Consider the following 18,703-nt stretch of genomic DNA (forward strand, 5'->3'; position numbering starts at 1 on the left):
AGTCCCAAACATCTGGAGGGCCGGAGTTTGCCTATGCCTGGTCTAATGCAGTCTTCTCCAGCTTGGTGGCCAGCAGATGTTTTGGCTGATAATCTCCATCATCCCTACTCACTGGCCATGCTAGCTGGGACTGGAAGGAACTGCAATTCTTTAGAGCCAAAGAATCTCGCTTTATAATCTGGATAGTTACAGAGCCCATATGGGGCCCCGGAAGCCATCCAGATGTTGGACTGCATTTCCCATCATCCCTGACCACTGGTCATGCTGGCTGATGGGAAATGTCGCCCAGCGGGATCAGGAGAGCTTCAGTTTCGCCATCCTTTTTATGACACACTGGCAAAATAGGATGGAGTTCAGGCACATTTCACGTCGTCATTAAGCTTGAAGCGCCGTTATAAAATTACTGGAGTTACGAATAAATTCCACATGTAAACCATCTGCAGCAGTGACCAGTGGCGTAGCGTGGGGGGTGCAGGGGGGGCTGGCCGCACCGGGCGCAACATCTGGGGGTTAGGGGGCGCAAATCCACGGGTTAGGGGGCGCAAATCCACGGGGTAGGGGGCGCAAATTACTTGCCTTGCCCCGGGTGCTGACAACCCACGCTACGCCACTGGCAGTGACAATAATGGTTAAGTTTCACAAACCAGCAATACAGGGTTGCCTGGCTCTGGTTTGCAAGGTACAACTTTTTGCAGTCGTGGGTTCTAGTTGTTGCACGTTCCCGTTCTTTCCCCGAAAGAAGGCAGCTGCTGAATCACATTATTTAAGTGGTAAAGGACTTATTCTGGTTGCCAGAGAGAGGATCAACATAGCTGATAGCAAATAGGGTGTGGAACAAGATTCTACTTGTCTTGGTAAGCAGCACTGTCAATGTAGGGGCATGTCACAACATTAAAACACATTTTAAAAAACTTTTAAAAGACTTGCAATCACAAAAATGAGGTGTCCTAAGAACATACAAGTTAAATGTCCAAAGCCAGGGCAAAGAGGTGAGTCTTCAGCATTTTCCAGAAGCAGTACAATGAAGGTGCAGGGTGCAGCTCTGTGGGGAAGGAGTTTCACAACTTAGGGGCCACCACAGGGAAGACTCTCTCCCAGACTGCCACCCCTTAAGCCAGGAGTCAGCAACCTTTTTCAGCAGGGGGCCAGTCCACTGTCCCTCAGACCATGTGGTGGGCCGGACTATATTTTTTGAGGGGGGAATGAATGAATTCCTATGCCCCACAAATAATCCAGAGATGCATTTTAAATAAAAGGACACATTCTACTCATGTAAAAACACACTGATTCCCGGAATGTCCGTGGGCCAGATTTAGAAGGCGATTGGGCCTTAGTTTGCCTACCCATGCCTTAAGTCTCTGAGGCTGGAATAACTAACCAGATGGAATCCTCAGCCAATCTTAGCGCCTGAGAGGGTCTCTAGGGAGGGATGCAGTCTTTCATATACTTGGGGCCTGAGTTGTTTTGGGCTTTAAACACCAACATGTCTAAATCCCTGGGAATCTGTGGCCTATACCCCAAAGGAGTATTGCTTTCTCCACACAGGTACAGCTAGGAAAAGCAGATCTCTGGTTCTTGTATTTAAATGCAAAAGAATCCCCACCTTTAAGACTGTTTGCACCCCTCTGCTGCAATCCCATCATGACATACTGCGTTGGCCCGAATATAAGCCGCACTCGCAAATAAGCCGCACCTTTAAAATTCAAGGCTTATTTGTGGATGTGGCCCGCCTCCAGGCTCTACTGCCTCCCGGCACTACCTCCCCAAGCCAGCACCAAGGGAGGCTTGGGAGTGGCAGGCGGGCTGCGCGCCATTGCCCCACGCTCCTGGGCTGCTTCCTGCGGGGCGAGCTGCGCCGCTTTGCCAGAGGCCTCCCCCACTTCCCCCTTCCTTACAGTGGCTCAGGGGAGGCTTGGGAGACACTGTCAGGACAGGACGGGCGACATTGTCCCGCACCCCTGACAGCCCTTGTGGGTAGCTGTTTCAGCAGCAATACCGTAAAGTCATGAATATAAGCCACACTTAAACTTTTCACAATCTTAATTTGGGAAAAAAAGTGTGGCTTATATTCAGGCCAATACAGTACATTTCCCAGGACTTCAGACCAGGCTGGTGACTGGTCTGTTTCCTAGAACACTTAGAAAAAACATTTAGAAAACAGGAGCTGCATTATTTTACACTTTTTCCTGGGTCTATGTCCTGCTGAGCACAATTGCATTTCCTATTAAACATGTGTAGGATTACATTGTGAGCCCGTCTGTCTCTCTGTCTCTCTAGATGTCTTTCTGCACCAGCCATTCAAGGTGACCACTAAAATAACGAATCAATACAGTATAAAATGATGAAAAAAGAAGTTTAAAAGGCTGTATCACCATAAACAAAATGAGGATAAAGGCAGGCATTGACAGAAGCCAGATATTTTATTAGCAGGACTGCAAAGGGCAGGCCAATCTGCTTCTTTTGGGAGGGCAGAAAACCTGAAACTTCTCCAAAGAGTGGAGAGGCCGCAGATAAAAATTGCACCTTTTAGTAGGTCATTTCAGTAGTCTCTGCAGGTGGCCTAATAAACACAGCAGGGGTGAATACGTCATCCTGGGGTGCTAAAAGCATGTCCTTATTTTCACCTGAGAAATGCTCTGAGAGTGTGGCAGAATACGCTTTTGCAGAAGGAAATGAATACAGAGGACAGCAGGTGGAGAAAAAAGACTTCTTGCAATGTGCAAGAATGGAGGGGCCTTTGGTTGTGATCCTTGGTGAGATTCGACAGGGGGTGTTATGAGGCCACATGAGCTTTGCTATTTTCCTCTGTGAAACGGGCAAGACGGGTGGTATGCTTACTATGAGTCAGTTGTTGTTGTTTAGTTTAGTCATGTCCGACTCTTCGTGACCCCATGGACCAGAGCACGCCAGGCACTCCTATCTTCCCCTGCCTCCCGCAGTTTGGTCAGACTCATGTTAGTAGCTTCAAGAACACCGTCCAGCCATCTCGTCCTCTGTCGTCCCCTTCTCCTTGTGCCCTCCATCTTTCCCAACATCAGGGTCTTTTCCAGGGAGTCTTCTCTTCTCATGAGGTGGCCAAAGTATTGGAGCCTCAGCTTCACGATCTGTCCTTCCTGTGAGCACTCAGAGCTGATTTCCTTCAGAATGGATAGGTTTGATCTTCTTGCAGTTCATGGGACTTTCAAGAGTTTCCTCCGGCACCATAATTCAAAAGCATCAATTCTGCCAAGAAAGTTGTGTCATCTGAATATCTGAGGTTGTTGATATTTCTTCCGGCAATCTTAATTCCGGTTTGGGATTCATCCAGTCCAGCCTTTCGCATGATCAGTTATTGGGGTGCAATTAAGCCTTACGGTCAGCAGGTGCCGCTATTGATGTGGCTTACAAACTGTTACGTGAGAGAGCCAGAAAGAGAAACTGCACAGTCCAATAGAGAGGGGTGGAAAACACACAAGGCAGAACAATTTGTTCCAAAACATTTTGCTCTGCAATGGGGTCATCTATAAATTCTGGGATTTCCTGTTTTCTGAACAGCCAGCCTCAGACAGCAACCAGGGTCTCTTTCTCTCTCTCTCGCTTGTCTCAGACACCCTCCTTTATCCAAGAGCTGCATTTTGCTCTCAGAAATCAAACAAGCCACAAACTCCTGCCTCCTGCGGGCTTTTCAGGCGATCCTGTAACACAACACACCGCACTCCTGCTTGTCTCAGCGCCAGGTTTTCATTTCCTCTAGGTTGTGTCATGAAATCATGGTGTTTCTGTGGCTTTCCACAACTGCTGTGTAGAATAAATGTGAAAAAAGAAGCAAAAAGGCTTGAATGTACATTTCTAGCGTCACTAGGAAGTTCAACGGGTCTAATGGGAGCTTGAAGTTGATTTCGGGCCAGTGTGCGAAAGGGCTAATCCCTTTTATATATTTTTATTTGTTTAATGTATTTAAATTCTGTCTTCTCCCCAAACTGGGATTCAAGGCAGGTCCCAGCTTTTAAAATGCATCATTATAAAACACACTGTGGTAAAAACAAACTAGATTTAAAAAAAAGTTAAAATGAATTAAAAAGCAGCAGTTAAAATGCAGTTTGCCCTGACAGCAGCCCAGTGGTCAGTCCAAAGGCTTATGTGAGCAGGAATGTCTTAGCCTTCTGCTGAAAGGATAGCAAAGGGGGAGCCAGTCTAGCCTCTCTCGGGAGGTAATCCAACAATGGGTGAGCAGCCACAGAGAAGTTTTACCACCAATTGTGCCTCTGATGTCGATGGGAAGGTGCTCACCTGAGCATTTCAGCACCCAGGCTGGTTCATGTAGGGAGATACAATCTTGCAGGGAATCTGGGCACAAGCCACAGAGGGCTTTATCGATCATAACCAGCACTTTGAATTGAAATGGACCAGCAGCCAGTGAAGTAAAATGCTCCCTGTAACCAGCCACCATCAGCAATCTGGCTGCAGCATTCTGGACCAGCTGAAGCTTCGGAACACCTTTCAAGGCACACCTACCTCTACCTCAACTGCCACTGAAAGGGTTCCCAGAAGGCAGGGTGGCTACTGTTCACGATTGCCTGCAGTCTATACTCTGGGATGATTGTACTAGTACTTTCAACTGTTCTTGGACTCAGTGCTTCCCCTATGTAAAACAGATGCATGTTTTCTATGATTTATCAGATACTGTATTTGCATGACTTGGTTCACCCCACACCCCCTTTTTTGGTATTTGTTCTTACATGCATAGGAGCCAAGTGATGGGTGACTCTGTCAATGGGTGACTCTGTTAATTCTGGCTTCTCATCTTCCCTATATTAATTTTAGATCTACCTATTTCCTCATCAGTTTACAATTCTTTTTCAAAAAGTCCTCATGAAAATTCATAAGCAATTTAGTGTGGATTTAACCTAATACACACATTCTTCCCCAATTACACACTTTGCAAGCAAAATTCCCTAGTATAATGCTATTTTTGTATATTGTTTCCATCAACATATGCATTTTATAACCATTTTACCCTAATACATACTTTTTTCTTTTGGTTATGATAAACATGACTTGGCGATAGAACTGCATTTCATAACTCAGGGAAGTGTGGCTTTTGAATAATAGCTGCATTTTGGTTTGTAGAATTTGAAGTGCGAGCTAAGCAAATTCCCCTTTAATGGTGATCTGAAGGGAATTTCTCCTCTATTCCTTGAGCCAATCTTGACTGGAGTATAAATATTATAAATAAATAGAGATCCTGCATTCTGATTATGCTGCTGTATTTAGATTGAAGAATACTCATCTGTGGAAAGGCTGCTTTGCACTCATGGGATCTGCTGCTACAAGTTGAGCGTGATATATACACACACAATTTTTTTTTTATTTTTGTTCTTTAAATAAATCCATGTACTTTTTGCCACAGATACCACCTTTACAGCTCAAAAAATGGCAATACTTTTGCTGATTAAAGACAAAATGAAAATTCAATGGCGATGATTGTAAGGTACAAACTTTGCAAATATTTTAATAAATAAGGAGTTTTAGTATAAGAATAGGAAATGTATTCAAAGGTAGCTCCCAAATCCGTCGACAATATGGCTTCGATCCGAATAGCAGCATCACTCCTTCCTCAATCCAGTAGCTATAGCCTAAATTACACAAAAGCACAATTAAGAACTTTGTAGAGTAACAGGCGTACAAGAGTAAAGTAAAAACATAAAATGGTTCTGCTACTTCAAACACATAAAAGGAGAGGGAAAATACAAATAAGATGGAATGCAAAGCGAAGCAAATCCTAGAAGTAACTTTCATTGGTTGGCATCAACAATTGTTCTAAAATGAAGAGCTAGACTTAAGTATAAATCCATGCAAATGTCTCATTAATTTAATATACTGTCATTACTATTTCTAAAAGCTTCTGGGGTGCAAGGCCTTAACTCAAAGCTCTTAGGGTGGGTGATCAACATCACCAAGCACCAACAAACACCTACACTGAAAAGCTAGCATTAACTTGAAGAATAACAAGTCATTTTTCTTCAAACACATGTGCAAGTTGAACATTCCAATCTGAAGTTAGAAAGCTTGAACGCAAGAACAAAATGCTTTAGTATTAAAGTACGAGCAACTTTGCAACTGCATTCTATATAGTAAGAGTTGGTTTTGGCTAGGAACATAGGGGCTATCTCACGCTGAAGATTGTGGGTGCCCGCGATGAAGAGCTTCAACTTTGCTCATTGACTTTGTGGGGACCCAGTCCCCACAAAGGTGGGTGAAGCACCCATGGCCCCCCGAAGTCTGCTCAAGCGGCTAGGAAAAAACCTCAAGTCAGAAGCAAGAGGAAGTGTGCAAGATGACAAACATTTATTCCAGAGTTGCTTCTGCTCTTTTCCTCATCATCACTCAACTCAAGTCTGCTATTGGTACATGCATGCAGCTCCTGGGCACACCCACAAAAAGACTCACTTGATCACTGACATAGTATTTGTTCCAGTTGTGAACTAAAACAAATTATGCGCTTAAGCGTCAGGAATCAAGTAGCTGTTGCTTGGGGGGAATTTCCCACGTGGGGTATGGACACATCTTCAGTGAGTCACTTACTGGAGTAAAATTTGCCATCAATCAATATTCAGGTGAAGCATTTGTTTTACGATTCCAGCTCAAATGCTGACTCTGTTCAGTGCAATGTAAAGTAGTTGGAATTCTACAAAATGCAGACATCTTACAGAATGCTATTACAGAAGTTCTACTGAAGTCAATAAGCCTGACTCCTGTGTCTATGCCACAGTGAATACAGAAAGACTTGCTTTCACATAAACACGCTTAGAATTATACTGTAATTTTGCTTACTAGGGAGGTACAGTGGTGCCTTGCAATGCAAAATTAATTCGTTCCGCGAGTCTCTTCGTCTAGCAGTTTTTTCGTCTTGCGAAGCAACCCTATTAGCGGCTTAGCGCTATTAGCGGCTATTAAAGGCTTAAGGGATTAGCGGATTAGCTGCTAAAAGGCTATTAGCGGTTTAGCGGCTTAGAAAAAGGGGTTGGGGAGCGAAAAAAAATGTCAAGACTCGCAAGACATTTTCGTCTTGCGAAGCAAGCCCATAGGGAAATTCGTCCTGCGAAGCGCATAGAAAAACGGAAAACCCTTTCGTCTAGCGGGTTTTCCGTCTTGCGAGGCATTCGTCTTGCGGGGCACCACTGTATTGATACTGTCCATTCTGTAATAACAGAGATGCTGTTGACTTGGAACTACACCCACCCCAAATACTTCTTGGGCAAGAATCTCTGACACTGAAAATATTGTTCTAATGTTGTTCTCTTGCTATACAATTCTGAACACTTTTTATGTCTATTGCTCATCTTCTAGGGTTTTCTGAAGGCTAAAAAGTCTGATTCTTTTTGTTCAGAGGGAACAGCTTCCAGACATCTATGGTGCCTTTTTATTAAGTCTGTCCCCTATCTGTGTGCAAAAGTATAGCATTCTCTATTTTAAAAAAGCTAAAGTACCCCTGACAGTTAAGTCTAGTCACAAACAACTCTGGGGTTATGGCACTCATCTCGCTTTACAGGCCGAGGAAGCCAGTGTTTGTCCGCAGTTTTTCCGCGTCATGTGGCCAGCATGACTAAGCCGCTTCTGGCAAAACCAGAGCAGCGCATGGAAATGCTGTTTACCTTCCCGCCGGAGCGATACCTATTTTTTGGCATGCTTTCAAACTGCTAGGTTGGCAGGAACTGGGACCAAGCAACGGGAGCTCACCCTGTCGCAGGGATTCGAACTGCCAACCTTCTGATTGGCAAGCCCAAGAGGCTCAGTGGTTTAGACCACAGCGCCACCCGCGTCCCTATTTTCTATGGCAACTAATTTTTCACCCACATTCAGCAAGCCTTTTCTTGGGTGCTTAGGATATTATAATCCCAAAGCCTTAGGTGGTAGGTGTTTAGTTTTATTATCCTACTGCCAAGATTTGGGGTCAGATCTGTTGATTCTTATGCTGTCTAGAGCCACTAACCTCCTCATAAGCTTTCATCTTTACTGTAACTTGACTTTAATAGATGTTCTTTCACTTCCTTACTCTCAATGTACATTTCAGATACCAAATTGCAGGGAATATACCCTTTCTTTCCTTCACATTCACCTCGGTAAAAGCCATCAGCATCTTGGTGACCAATCACTTTCAGAATCTGTCCCTTTTTAAAAGATAGCTCCTCCTCAGCTGTGTCAGAATTAGGTGACATAGTTATGGGATCGTAGTCAAAAAGTGCTACAAAAAGCCTTGTTGGGTCATCATTAACCCTTTCTCCTGAAACAATGCTGCTCTGAGGGCCTGAATTAGGCACTGTTTGGTCAGTTCTGGGGCTCATGGTTATAATTTTATCTTTTGCCAGTTCTACAAGGGACACTGGCGTCTCCTGTGGTTTAGGGTCTTCTCCTCCAGAAACGCTCATCCTATACAACTGGTTTTCTTCTTCCTCAATATCTGAAAGATCTGAAAAATGGTTATGGTCACCAAGAGGAGTCTTCCAGCTTTTAGTTCTTGATATTTGCTCTTCCTTCATTTCAGCATCAGACACACTCAAGTTGGAGAGTTCTTTGCATAACTGCTTAACCTTCTTTATGTGGTTCTTTTCAGAAAGATGACCCAGCTCTTCCTGAAGACAGAAGTTGCGCATTCCTGCACCTCTGCAGTTGCCCTTCTCCAGTTCAAACTCTGTGGAAGAAACAGTGGTTGCACCCATAAGGTCAATATGGCACTGAAAAGATGAATCTTTGGCATTGGTATGTTCGGCCATTGTATACACCTTGATTTTGCTGTTGTCTGGCTGATTCTTACCTACAGTTGTTTTAGTCAGAGGATGATCTTCTGATATTTCTCTTCCAGTGTCTCCAGTAAATACTGGCAATGCGGCGCTGGCTAGTCCTTCGTACTTTGAAGTAGGATAAACATGTTCTGAGGAGTGCTTTCTAACAGACGTGTGTAGAATAGAATCACCCTTGTCTTTATTTCTTGCATCGTGTGAAGTTATCAGTGCAGAAGAGGTCGTATGATTCTGAGAAACATTTACTGGCACAGAAGCTGCTTCTTCTTTGTAATCAGACATGAAGTGAATGGTGAAATCGGTGTCTGCACCAGCCAGGCACATGTGGGAGAAGACAGATGAGGACATACTGGTTGTGGCAGAGATGTGCCCATCTTCAAACTCTAAGAATTCTTTGAAAGTCATCTCAGAGGCATGACTGGGGGAAAAGAACTTGGACATTAAAGAATTAGGAATTTCCAAATGAGCCGATGGAATTAAAGCTGGCACAGAATCCTCAGATTCCCCAAAGGGGGACACAGTTCTCACAGAGACCTTCCAAGACCCTTGGAACATATTTAGCTGAGACATTGCTAATGATATACTTCCAGCTGTCGGTGATGAAACTTCTGTGACTTTCTGTCCATTGATATAAATTGCATAGCCAGTGACTTTTACTCCATTGGATGATCCTGCTGCATCAATTGTTACTGGCAACCAGCTAACAATTAGGAACTCTGCAGAAGAACTAGGTTGTACTTGGACATCGAGGGGAGCATGAGGCGGTCCTGCTGGTGGAGTAGTGAACATAATTGCTGCTGATTTCTGCTCCAGATCCCCTTGAGGAAACATCAACACTTCTTTAGGAGGCAGTGTTTCCACTTTTACAGTGTACTGAGTGCTGGGGCTAAGATTCTGGAAAGTATACCAATATACCCCTGCCTTTGTGACATCATATTCCATCTCATTAAGGTACACTGCATGAGTGTAGTTACTGTTGCTTGGCAACCAAGTAATTTTTGCTGACGTTGCAGTGATGCTCCAAAGCTCCAGGAGTGCCGGTGCAATATGGAAACTGTTTCCTACAAGGAAAGTGCATTGCATCTTATCGGAATTTCCTTTGTCTGTCACACTTTGAACTGAGATGCGGTAAGAACGCAGCTCTAAATCTAGGTTCTCAATCACTGCTTTCATCTGACTGCCATACTTCACACTGTGACATAGATCTGTATTGACATAAATGTTATAGCTGTACACTTTGCCCTGGCTATCTAGCATGTGTGGTGGGTCCCAGCCTATAAGGATGGACCTAGCAAACTGTTTGATAAGAGTCAGGTTCTGGGGACAAATCACTGCTGCCTGGTCATCACACAGCTCCCCTCCCAGTCTGTTAGACAGCAGATTAACACACATGTCTTCATCAAGGCTGTCGCTTTTGTCTTCACTACTAGCACTTTGGAAGGGGAAACTTGTTTCACGGTATGAATGATAAGAAACATCATTTGGCTCTGAAGGGGCAAAACTTATTAGATCATTACCTGAAACTTCTTCAACTAAGTTTGAGGGGATCAGTCCCCTCCTACCATCCATCAATTCCCCTTCATAGAAACCATCCTCATCCATTCCTCCATAAATATAAACATATTCCCCAGCTGTCAGTGGAAGTTCTGCTTCAGGGTTCTTATTAGGGCCGTGAAAAGGGTCGTAGCTATACCGTGCCAAAAAGACAGAAAGTTTTGAAGGACCTTGATTTTCTAGCTGTTGGCTTATAGAAACTTTATCTGTCTCTAGGTCTTCTGTTTCACCTGCTGTATCTTCTTCGGGATTTAGGCAAGATTTAGAGCTGTTCTGTATGGATTCGGATGCAGATGAGTTTGACTGGGATTCTAATGCTTTAGGTTTTTGGGGCAAGCCAGAAGAACCCACAGATGCAGAGTCTTCATCACTGATGCTTTTATTACAATGGCGATTGTGGCCAGTACATTGTTCCCATTTTTCTGGGCAAATTATTGCTTGGGAATTGCAAGTTGCTTGGGATAATTCTGATTCTAAGAGCCCAGATGTCTTAACTTGCTCAAGTTCTTCAGTCAGGAGATTAAAGTGTTTGGTCTGACTGTGATACTGGTTTTCCAGCTCCTTCACTTGAGCTTCAAGCAGCTGTACTGCCTCCTCATGCTCTCTTTTTATCTCTGTCTGCATCTGATGCAGTTGTTGTATTTCTCCCTCTTTCTTTTGCAGCACCAGTAAAGTTTTCTCATGTTCAGATTCCAACTGTTGCCATCCTTCTGCCGTCTCTTTCATGTTCTTAATGACTTGCTCCAAACTCTCCACTTTAATTTCCAGTCCGTTAGACAACTGCACGGCAGAATTGTAGTCATCAGTTGCCTGCATGAGCTTCACTTTTATCTCGGTATTTTCACTCTGGATCTTTTCCATCTGTTTGTTCTTCTCATGTAGCTGAGAGTTCTCCTCTGCAACCTTGGCCTTTTCACTCAATGCTGCATTGATCTGCAGTTCCAAATAATCACATCTCTTTTGTTTCGCCTCCACTTCACATTGAAGGTTTTTACACTCCTGAGCTTTTTCAGCCAGCTCCCTTTTCAAAGTCTGCAAGGAATGCTCAGCATCCGAACCCAATGCTAAAGTGCTGCTTTCATCATTCTTAGCACTGTTCCCCAAAGGTGGTGCTTCTGATTGCACATCTTTCACCAATGTGTCCAATGTTTCTGGCATCTCCTTTGGCAAAGGCAAGCCCTTTAAGCATGCGCCCACAGCTGACGTTTCTGGGATGATAACTGGTGAAGAAGGAGCACTGGAGGCCATTTTGGAGAGCTGAAAAGATTCCCTGATGTTCCTGAGCATGATCTGTCTTTGCAGCCTCAGCACTTCTCTCTGAGACTCTCGTAGCAAGCGATCAAACTCACAGATGTTGAGAAAACAGGCATTCTCTGTGCCTGAAGACAGTTTGGCCTGCAGCTCCCAGCACTCCTTCTGCAAGGCTTCCAGCTGCTGGTCCTTTGCCAGCAGAACATTGGCTTGTTCGCTCAGGTCCTTCACCCGCTGCCGAGCAAAGCTGCTCTTGTACAGGTCTGAGTCGGGGCAAGCCAAGGCTAAGGAGATTGGGGCGCCGCCAACCTTGAGGCTGGATTCCTGGAGCTTCTTGGCCCGCTCTTCCAGGCGCTTGGCGATGGCCGCCAGCTCCGTGTTCTTCCTTTTCAGCCGCTTCACTTTGTCCTGCATCTCTGGGAAGCTGCTCTTCCTCAGCAAGGCGTTCTCCTCCTTCAGGTGGGTGCACCGCTGCTCAAGGGCCCCCAGCGCATCCAAGAGGTCCGTGTTCTGCTTCACCAGCTGGTCGTACCCACCTCCCAACAGCCAGTCTTGCTGCTGGCTTTGCAGGCCTGCGGGAGGCGTTGCGCCTTCTCCCGCAGACCCTGAGCTGCACGTTTTCCCTTCCGGGGGTGCATCCGCAGACCCCTCTTCCTTGGCCCCTTCCTCCAGAGGGGCCTTATCTTCTCCCAAGGAAGCAGCAGTGGCCGCAGCCTTCTGGGCCTCCGGCTGTGGGGCGCAGCCGCCACCCGCTTGGCCCCCTCCTTCCAGCAGAGCATGGTGGGGGTGAGGCTCGCATCGGCTCAGGTTGCTGTGCAGGGAGCGGGACTTGGAGGCTGTCCCGCTGTCGGGGGCGCAGGAGGCGACCACGAGGCTCTCCAAGGAGCGGGGCCTGCTCTTGCCCAGTCTGTGGCCGGGCAGTGTCGTAGGCGGCGGCCTGACTTTGTGCGAGGACGCCAGCGGCGAATGCTCTCCCTCGAAGCGCTCCAGGATATACTTGAGGAAGAGGCTCCTCTCCAGCTCCAGCTCGGCCTTGAGGTGGCGGATGCGCGCGGCCTGGTCGCCGTCGACCTCCCAGCGGAGCTTGCCCAGCACTTCTTGCAGCTTGGCGCGGCACTCGCCGTTCTGACCCGCGCTGCTTCCACCACCACCACCGCCGCCAGCTCGGCTGCTTCGGCTGACCAGCTCCTCGGCCAGCTGGCGCTGCAAGTCGCGGGCCTGTCGCATGGCGGCGTCTCGCTCCCGCTGCAGCAGCTCCTGGGCCTCTCGCAGCTCCGCCTCCTTCCAGCGCAGCAGCTGCCGGATCTCGGTCTCGCGCTGCCGGGCGCCGGCCTCGCGCAGCTGGTGCAGCTCGCGCGCCCGCTGCTGCTCCCACTTGGAGCGGAGCTGGTCGGCCAGCAGCTGCCGCTCGCGCTCTGCCGCCTCGCGCAGCTCGCGCGACTCCAACGCGAAGCGGCGCCGGCACTCCTGAGAGCGCAGCCGCTCCGCCTCCAGCTCCGCCCGAAGCGACTCCAGCTCTCGGCGGTGGTCCTCGTGGAAGGCGGGCGGAGGCCCCGCAGGAGGAGGAGCAAAGGGCGGGGGAGGGGGACCGAGAGGCGCCCCGCTGGAGATACCGCCGCCGCTGCCCAGGGCGGCAGGAGGAGCGCCGCCGAGGGCTTGGGACGCGGCTTTGCGCGGGGAATGGCGCGCAGTCAGAGCGGGGCCTCCGCCGCCCCCTGAGGGGCTGTCTTTAGTCATGGCGCGACCAAGGCCGGCAGGTGCGGCCCGCCGTGTGAGGCGAAGGCGCGTGAGGGGAAGTTCAAACCGTCGCCAACCGCCGCGCGTGGAACGTTCCAGGCGTCTCCCCCGCCCCCTCGTTCGCGCGGGCGCGCTATTGTCCTCGGTCCTGCACGCGCGGTGAGTTCCACAGGCTTTCCCCATGCAGCCCAGGAAGAAGCGTCCTCGTAGGCCCCTGGATGCGATGGGAAGTTGTTGCCATTCCTAGCAGCCAATGTCCCTTTTTCGGGGGGCCCCGAGAAAATATTGGAGGGGGGTTGCCCTCCCTCCCAGCTGGTGGGCACTGCCATTCAAATGGTGTATGTGCACCGTGCCGTGTGATCGATTCAAGCTGGCATCGCCTGTTGGCACCCGTCTACTTGGGGAAACAATGGAGTGCACCACTGGGGGTGAAGTCAAAACCGTTGCATTAGCAACACCTAGCCTGGGCAGTGTGAATGAGGGCCCTGGGCTGCCCAGACGACAAGAGCCTCTTCTCGTTCATTGAGATCCAAAAAAAGCAGAGCAATACATTTGGCATTGATGTGGCTGCAGGAATCATGTGAAAGAAGCAGACAAGGCACCATCCAACCATCTTAGGGACTACGCTCCGGATTTACTCCTTAGCCTTTTCTTCTCCCTAAGATATCCCACAAAGCAGAGGGAACACTTGGCAGAATAAGGCCAGCCTAGAACTGGGCAAGGAAGCAGTAAGTCTCCTGAACCAAGCAGGCAGTGGTGTTCTAAAGAGGTAGGGATTGCATATCAGGAAGGTGCGTTGTCACATAGTTTCCCTTATAGCTGCCAGGTGCTTCACTCACCTGTAAATTCTACATATATCTCCCTCTCTGGTATATGTTCATTTATAGAAGCATCTGTCATTTGTAGACCCTTGACTCAATAAGAGCCCCAGAGGAAAAACTAGGACAATATATCAATGTACAGTCAATGTACCTTGGTTGTTGAATGCCTTGGTACTCATACGTTTTGGCTCCCGAACGATTGAAACCCGGAAGTGAGCTGGTTTTTGAACTTTTTTGGGAATGTCCGATGTGGCTTCCATGCACCTTTGCAATCAGAAGCCAATCGGAAGCTGCGCCTTGGTTTCCAAACGTTTCGAAAGTCGAATGTACCTCTGGAACGCATTCTGTTCGAAAACCAAGGTACGACTGTGCTGATATTAGTATCAATTATATATCAAAAAGGGAGTACTGCTTCTCGAAGCACATAGTTAAACTATGGAACTTGCTGCCATGGAAAACAGTGCTGACCAACTTAGATGGCTTTAAAGAGTGGACAATTTTTTGGAGCAGAGGGATATTGATGGTTACTAGCCACAATGGCTAGGCTCTGCTTCCACAGCTGGAGACAGTTATGATTCTGAATGCCAGTTCCTGGAAGCTACAAGAGGAGAGGGGGCTCCTGTGCTGGCATCTTGTTTGAGAGTTTCCCACAGGCCTCTGGTTGGCCAATGTGAGAACAGGATACTGGACAAGATGGTCCACTGGCCTGACCCAGCAGGCCCTTTTTACATTCTTAATGAAACAGTAAAAACAAAGAGCGTTCATAGAACCAGTAAACCACAGCACACCAAGTCCATTCACTACAAATGTAAGAGCCATAAAAAGGAGGAGGCAGCATTCAGGTACCCTGGTCCCAAACTGTTCAGGTCCTTGAAGGTAGCAACAATCACTTTGAATCCCACTTAGCCACCCAAGCCAACCTGTTCACAAGTAGTTTACACAAGTGGAATGTTTTGGGTCGGTGATCCAGCACCCTGTGTCAGATCTGCATATGGTGATTGATAGTGTTTCCAGCAGTGGCAGCAGGAACATCTAGGGAGGCATCTGAAGAACTCTTCCCCTTCTCAGGATAGGCAGTATCACATGCCTAGATACCTGTGTTAGCTGAACTGCTTTGAGGGTGGCTATTGTTGAAAAAACAGCATACAAACAAATAAGTGAATAAAAATGGACTGATTCCAACCATTGCTTGTCCCATCAGCCAGTACCCTAACATTGCATGACCCTAGCATTCCATGTGATGGGATGCACATGTAACATGTACCTGTTTATCAGGCCTTATAATAATAATAATAATAATAATAATTTTTATTTATACCCCGCCCTCCCCAGCCAAGGCCAGGCTCAGAGCGGCTTACAAGCAATAATAAAAACAAGATGAATGATTACAACTTAAAAACAAAAGTAAAATACAACATGAAAATAATGTAACATTAAAATATTAAAATGTAGCCTCATCGCAGGAGGAGAAGGAAAAGAAAAAAGAGAGGGAGGGAGGGAATCAAACTGGCTCCAAGCCAAAGGCCAGGCGGAACAACTCTGTCTTACAGGCCCTGCGGAAAGAGATCAGATCCTGCAGGGCCCTGGTCTCATGAGGCAGAGCGTTCCACCAGGCCGGAGCCAGAGCTGAAAAGGCCCTGGCTCTGGTTGAAGCCAATCTAACTTCCTTAGGGCCTGGGACCACTAGGGTGTTGTTATTTATGGACCTTGAGGCTCTCCGTGGGGCATACCAGGAGAGGCGGTCCCGTAGGTATGAGGGTCCTAGGCCGTGAAGGGCTTTAAAGGTCAAAAGCAGCACCTTAAATCTGACCCTGTACTCCACCGGGAGCCAGTGCAGCTTGAAAAGCACTGGGTGAATATGCTCCCATGGCAGAGACCCCGTGAGGAGCCTCGCTGCAGCATTCTGTACCCGCTGGAGTTTCTGGGACAGCTTCAAGGGCAGCCCTGCGTAGAGCGAATTACAGTAGTCAAGCCTGGAGATGACCGTCGCATGGATCACTGTGGCCAGGTCGGGGCGGGAAAGGTAAGGGACCAACTGCTTGATGCGGCGAAGGTGGAAAAATGTCGCCTTGGCTGTTGCTGTAACTTGCGCCTCCATGGAAAGGGAGGCGTCAAGGATTACACCCAAACTCTTAACGGAAGGCAATGGCACTAACTGGGCCCCCGCAAGAGAAGGGAGTTGGTCCCTCATCCCCATGCCATCCCGACCTAGCCATAGGACCTCTGTCTTCGAAGGATTTAGTTTCAATCGGCTCCCACGAAACCATCCAGCCACAGCTTCCAAGCATCTGGTCAGTGTGTTCGGGGCCGAGTCGGTGTGGCCATCCATCAACAGATAGAGCTGAGTGTCATCAGCATATTGGTGACAGCCCAGCCCAAAGCTCCGGATAATCTGGGCAAGGGGGCGCATAAAGATGTTAAAAAGCATCGGGGAGAGAATTGCGCCCTGCGGCAATTATACATGCACACACATCTTTTTAATTGCTCTTCTCCCACCCCCACCAGTTGGCCAGGTCTGAAAAGCCTGTCTAGTAACTACAAAATGAGAGATGGGTGGTCTCCACCAGGACACTCACACTGATTTGGAAAACCCACCACCACCAACCCACATGCTCATGGCACACTCTTCTTTAAATATTTTTGTTTTCATTGTATTTAACCAGATTTATATACCACTTAATTAAAACAGTGGTATATAAATATCCATGAAACAGTAGAAAATGCTACATTAAAGAATACAAATGAAATCAAACTTTTAAAAAGCAGGCATAATAATATTTATCAAAATATGAATAAAAACGATAATAAATTACAAATGAAAATTCATATATGTTTCATATTCTCTGCCTTAGTACTCATTGAAAGAGAGGCAACTGCAAAGAAAGGAACACATTGTAGAGCCTCAGGGTCCCTTCCAACTCTACAGTGCTATGATTCTGCCTTCATCTGACCTACAACTTCATCTGCTCCTTCCCCTTCCACCACCTGATAGCCTCGTGTTGATTGGCATGGCTTGGGGAAAACTATATGAGCCTCTCTGAGTCACTTGGGATTTCCCCAGTTAATAGTTAATAGCTGGATAAATAAGTGCAAGTCCAGCTGTGAGCAGATGTGTTTAATTATTTCCTTCCATGCCCCCAACAAGTCAGTCCGAAAGGTTGCAAATGGTGAAACGTCTTAAGAACTTTCAGCCATCTTTTAGACAACATGCCAAGGCCTGAACTTGGCGAGAAGACCAATGCATGGTTCTCAAAGGGTGTGGCAGGAAGATTCAAGGACAAAGAAACGTTTAAGCAATTCAGTGTAGCATAGTATCATTTTTATTTATTTATTTGCAGAATATTGATAGATATCTTCAGAATCAAGCACTGCTAGAAGTTATTTTTGTTTTTCAATGTATCAAATTTCCCCCCCCCCAACTTATCAGTAAAAAAAAAAAAGGCATTAGCAATTTTTTTAATCTGAGAGAGTGACCTGGAGGAAAAAGGTTTGAGAACCATTGCCCTAATGGGTGGTGGCAGGGGGGATGGTTGGCTTTTGATGTCTTCCTACGTCAAGTGCCGGGAAAGGGAACCTCTGCCTTTCTCTTTCCTGCAGAGAGCCTTGGACCCAGCAAGAGTGAATGGCGGCATGTGGGTAGGAAAGCATCCTGCCAAAAATATACCTCCTGCTCCTTCGTCTCCCTGTTCTTCTTTAAGACTATTACGTTATCTGGGGGGAAAGCTAGGAAGCTTTTTTCTTTGCTTTTCTTTTCTTAAAAGTCCCAAAGGGAAGCGTTTTGGCCTCCTTTGAACCGAGAGTTGCCGTTTAAATAGAATTATAACTGTATGTCTGCACAGAGGAGAAGGTGCTCTGCAGGGCAAGTCCATTTGCCAGAGCTTTGATAAAATATATATGTATAATTGATGCAGCTGTTCGGTTAATCACACCCTGTACTTAAGACCTATTAAAGCCCATCACATTAATTTAATTGAAAGGGGGGGGGGACTCTGGGAATTGTACTAGATTTCCCCCATTAAATTAAAATTACTGCCCTCGATTAGATGTCCTAGGTGTCCATTGTTGTTAGCAGATAATGGAATTATTATGCAAATTGGTATCTGCCCTTAATTGATCTGGTCACTGATGCCTTCCTAGTTCCTCCCAGTCTCACACATTCCTTTTCTCCTAAGCTTAATTGTAATTACATTCCCACCCCACCCCTAGGCTGATTGATGTAGGCAGGAACCCAAAAAGAGACTTTGACACACCCAACAGCTTCTATCTATTGCTAGGATTTCTGATTCCTTTCCCCTTTGAACAGCAGGACCTCCTGCCACCCCTCCAGACTGGCACATATGTGGAGGGCTTTTTGGGTGGGGGCTGTGGCCTATAGCTTGCGACATGCCATTGATGCAAAAATAGTGCATTAGTGTTAGATTTATACTGTCCACACATCATGCAGAATTGTAAAAGAAACAAGCGACCAAAATGATCAGGCGGGTGGAGCAACCTCCCCTGTAAGGAAAGGTTGCAGTGTGGAACTTGCTTCCACAAGAGGCAGCGATGGCCACCAACTTG

At 47.0% G+C, this 18,703-nt stretch overlaps 1 protein-coding gene across 2 annotated transcripts; it reads right to left on the bottom strand.

Annotated features, from left to right (window-relative positions):
• Positions 1-5,463: 5,463 nt before the first annotated feature.
• On the bottom strand, positions 5,464-13,520 carry LOC310666523 (peripheral-type benzodiazepine receptor-associated protein 1-like). 2 transcript variants are annotated; one of them, XM_083417442.1, is made up of 2 exons: positions 8,099-13,520; positions 5,464-5,615 (listed from the first exon to the last, which is right to left on the bottom strand). In XM_083417442.1, the coding sequence occupies exons 1-2, from the start codon at positions 13,503-13,505 to the stop codon at positions 5,491-5,493; spliced, it is 5,532 nt and encodes a 1,843-aa protein (XP_083273568.1). In that variant the 5' UTR covers positions 13,506-13,520; the 3' UTR covers positions 5,464-5,490. The 2 variants fall into 2 exon arrangements, with proteins under 2 accessions (XP_083273568.1, XP_083273569.1); XM_083417443.1 differs by having other exon boundaries at positions 7,973-13,520.
• Between the last annotated feature and the right edge of the window lie 5,183 nt (positions 13,521-18,703).

The sequence above is a fragment of the Podarcis tiliguerta genome (assembly GCF_965153285.1).
Source record: "Podarcis tiliguerta genome assembly, chromosome: 16".
NCBI classification, from domain to species: domain Eukaryota; kingdom Metazoa; phylum Chordata; class Lepidosauria; order Squamata; family Lacertidae; genus Podarcis; species Podarcis tiliguerta.

Excerpts from the sequence above, each read along its gene's own strand:
- LOC310666523 (XM_083417442.1), bottom strand. The coding sequence starts at position 13,505 with ATGGGGAAAGCCTGTGGAACTCACCGCGCGTGCAGGACCGAGGACAAT. Across the intron at positions 5,616-8,098 it reads TGCTGATGGCTTTTACCGAG|GCTATAGCTACTGGATTGAG; the intron begins GTGAATGTGAAG and ends TGTGTAATTTAG.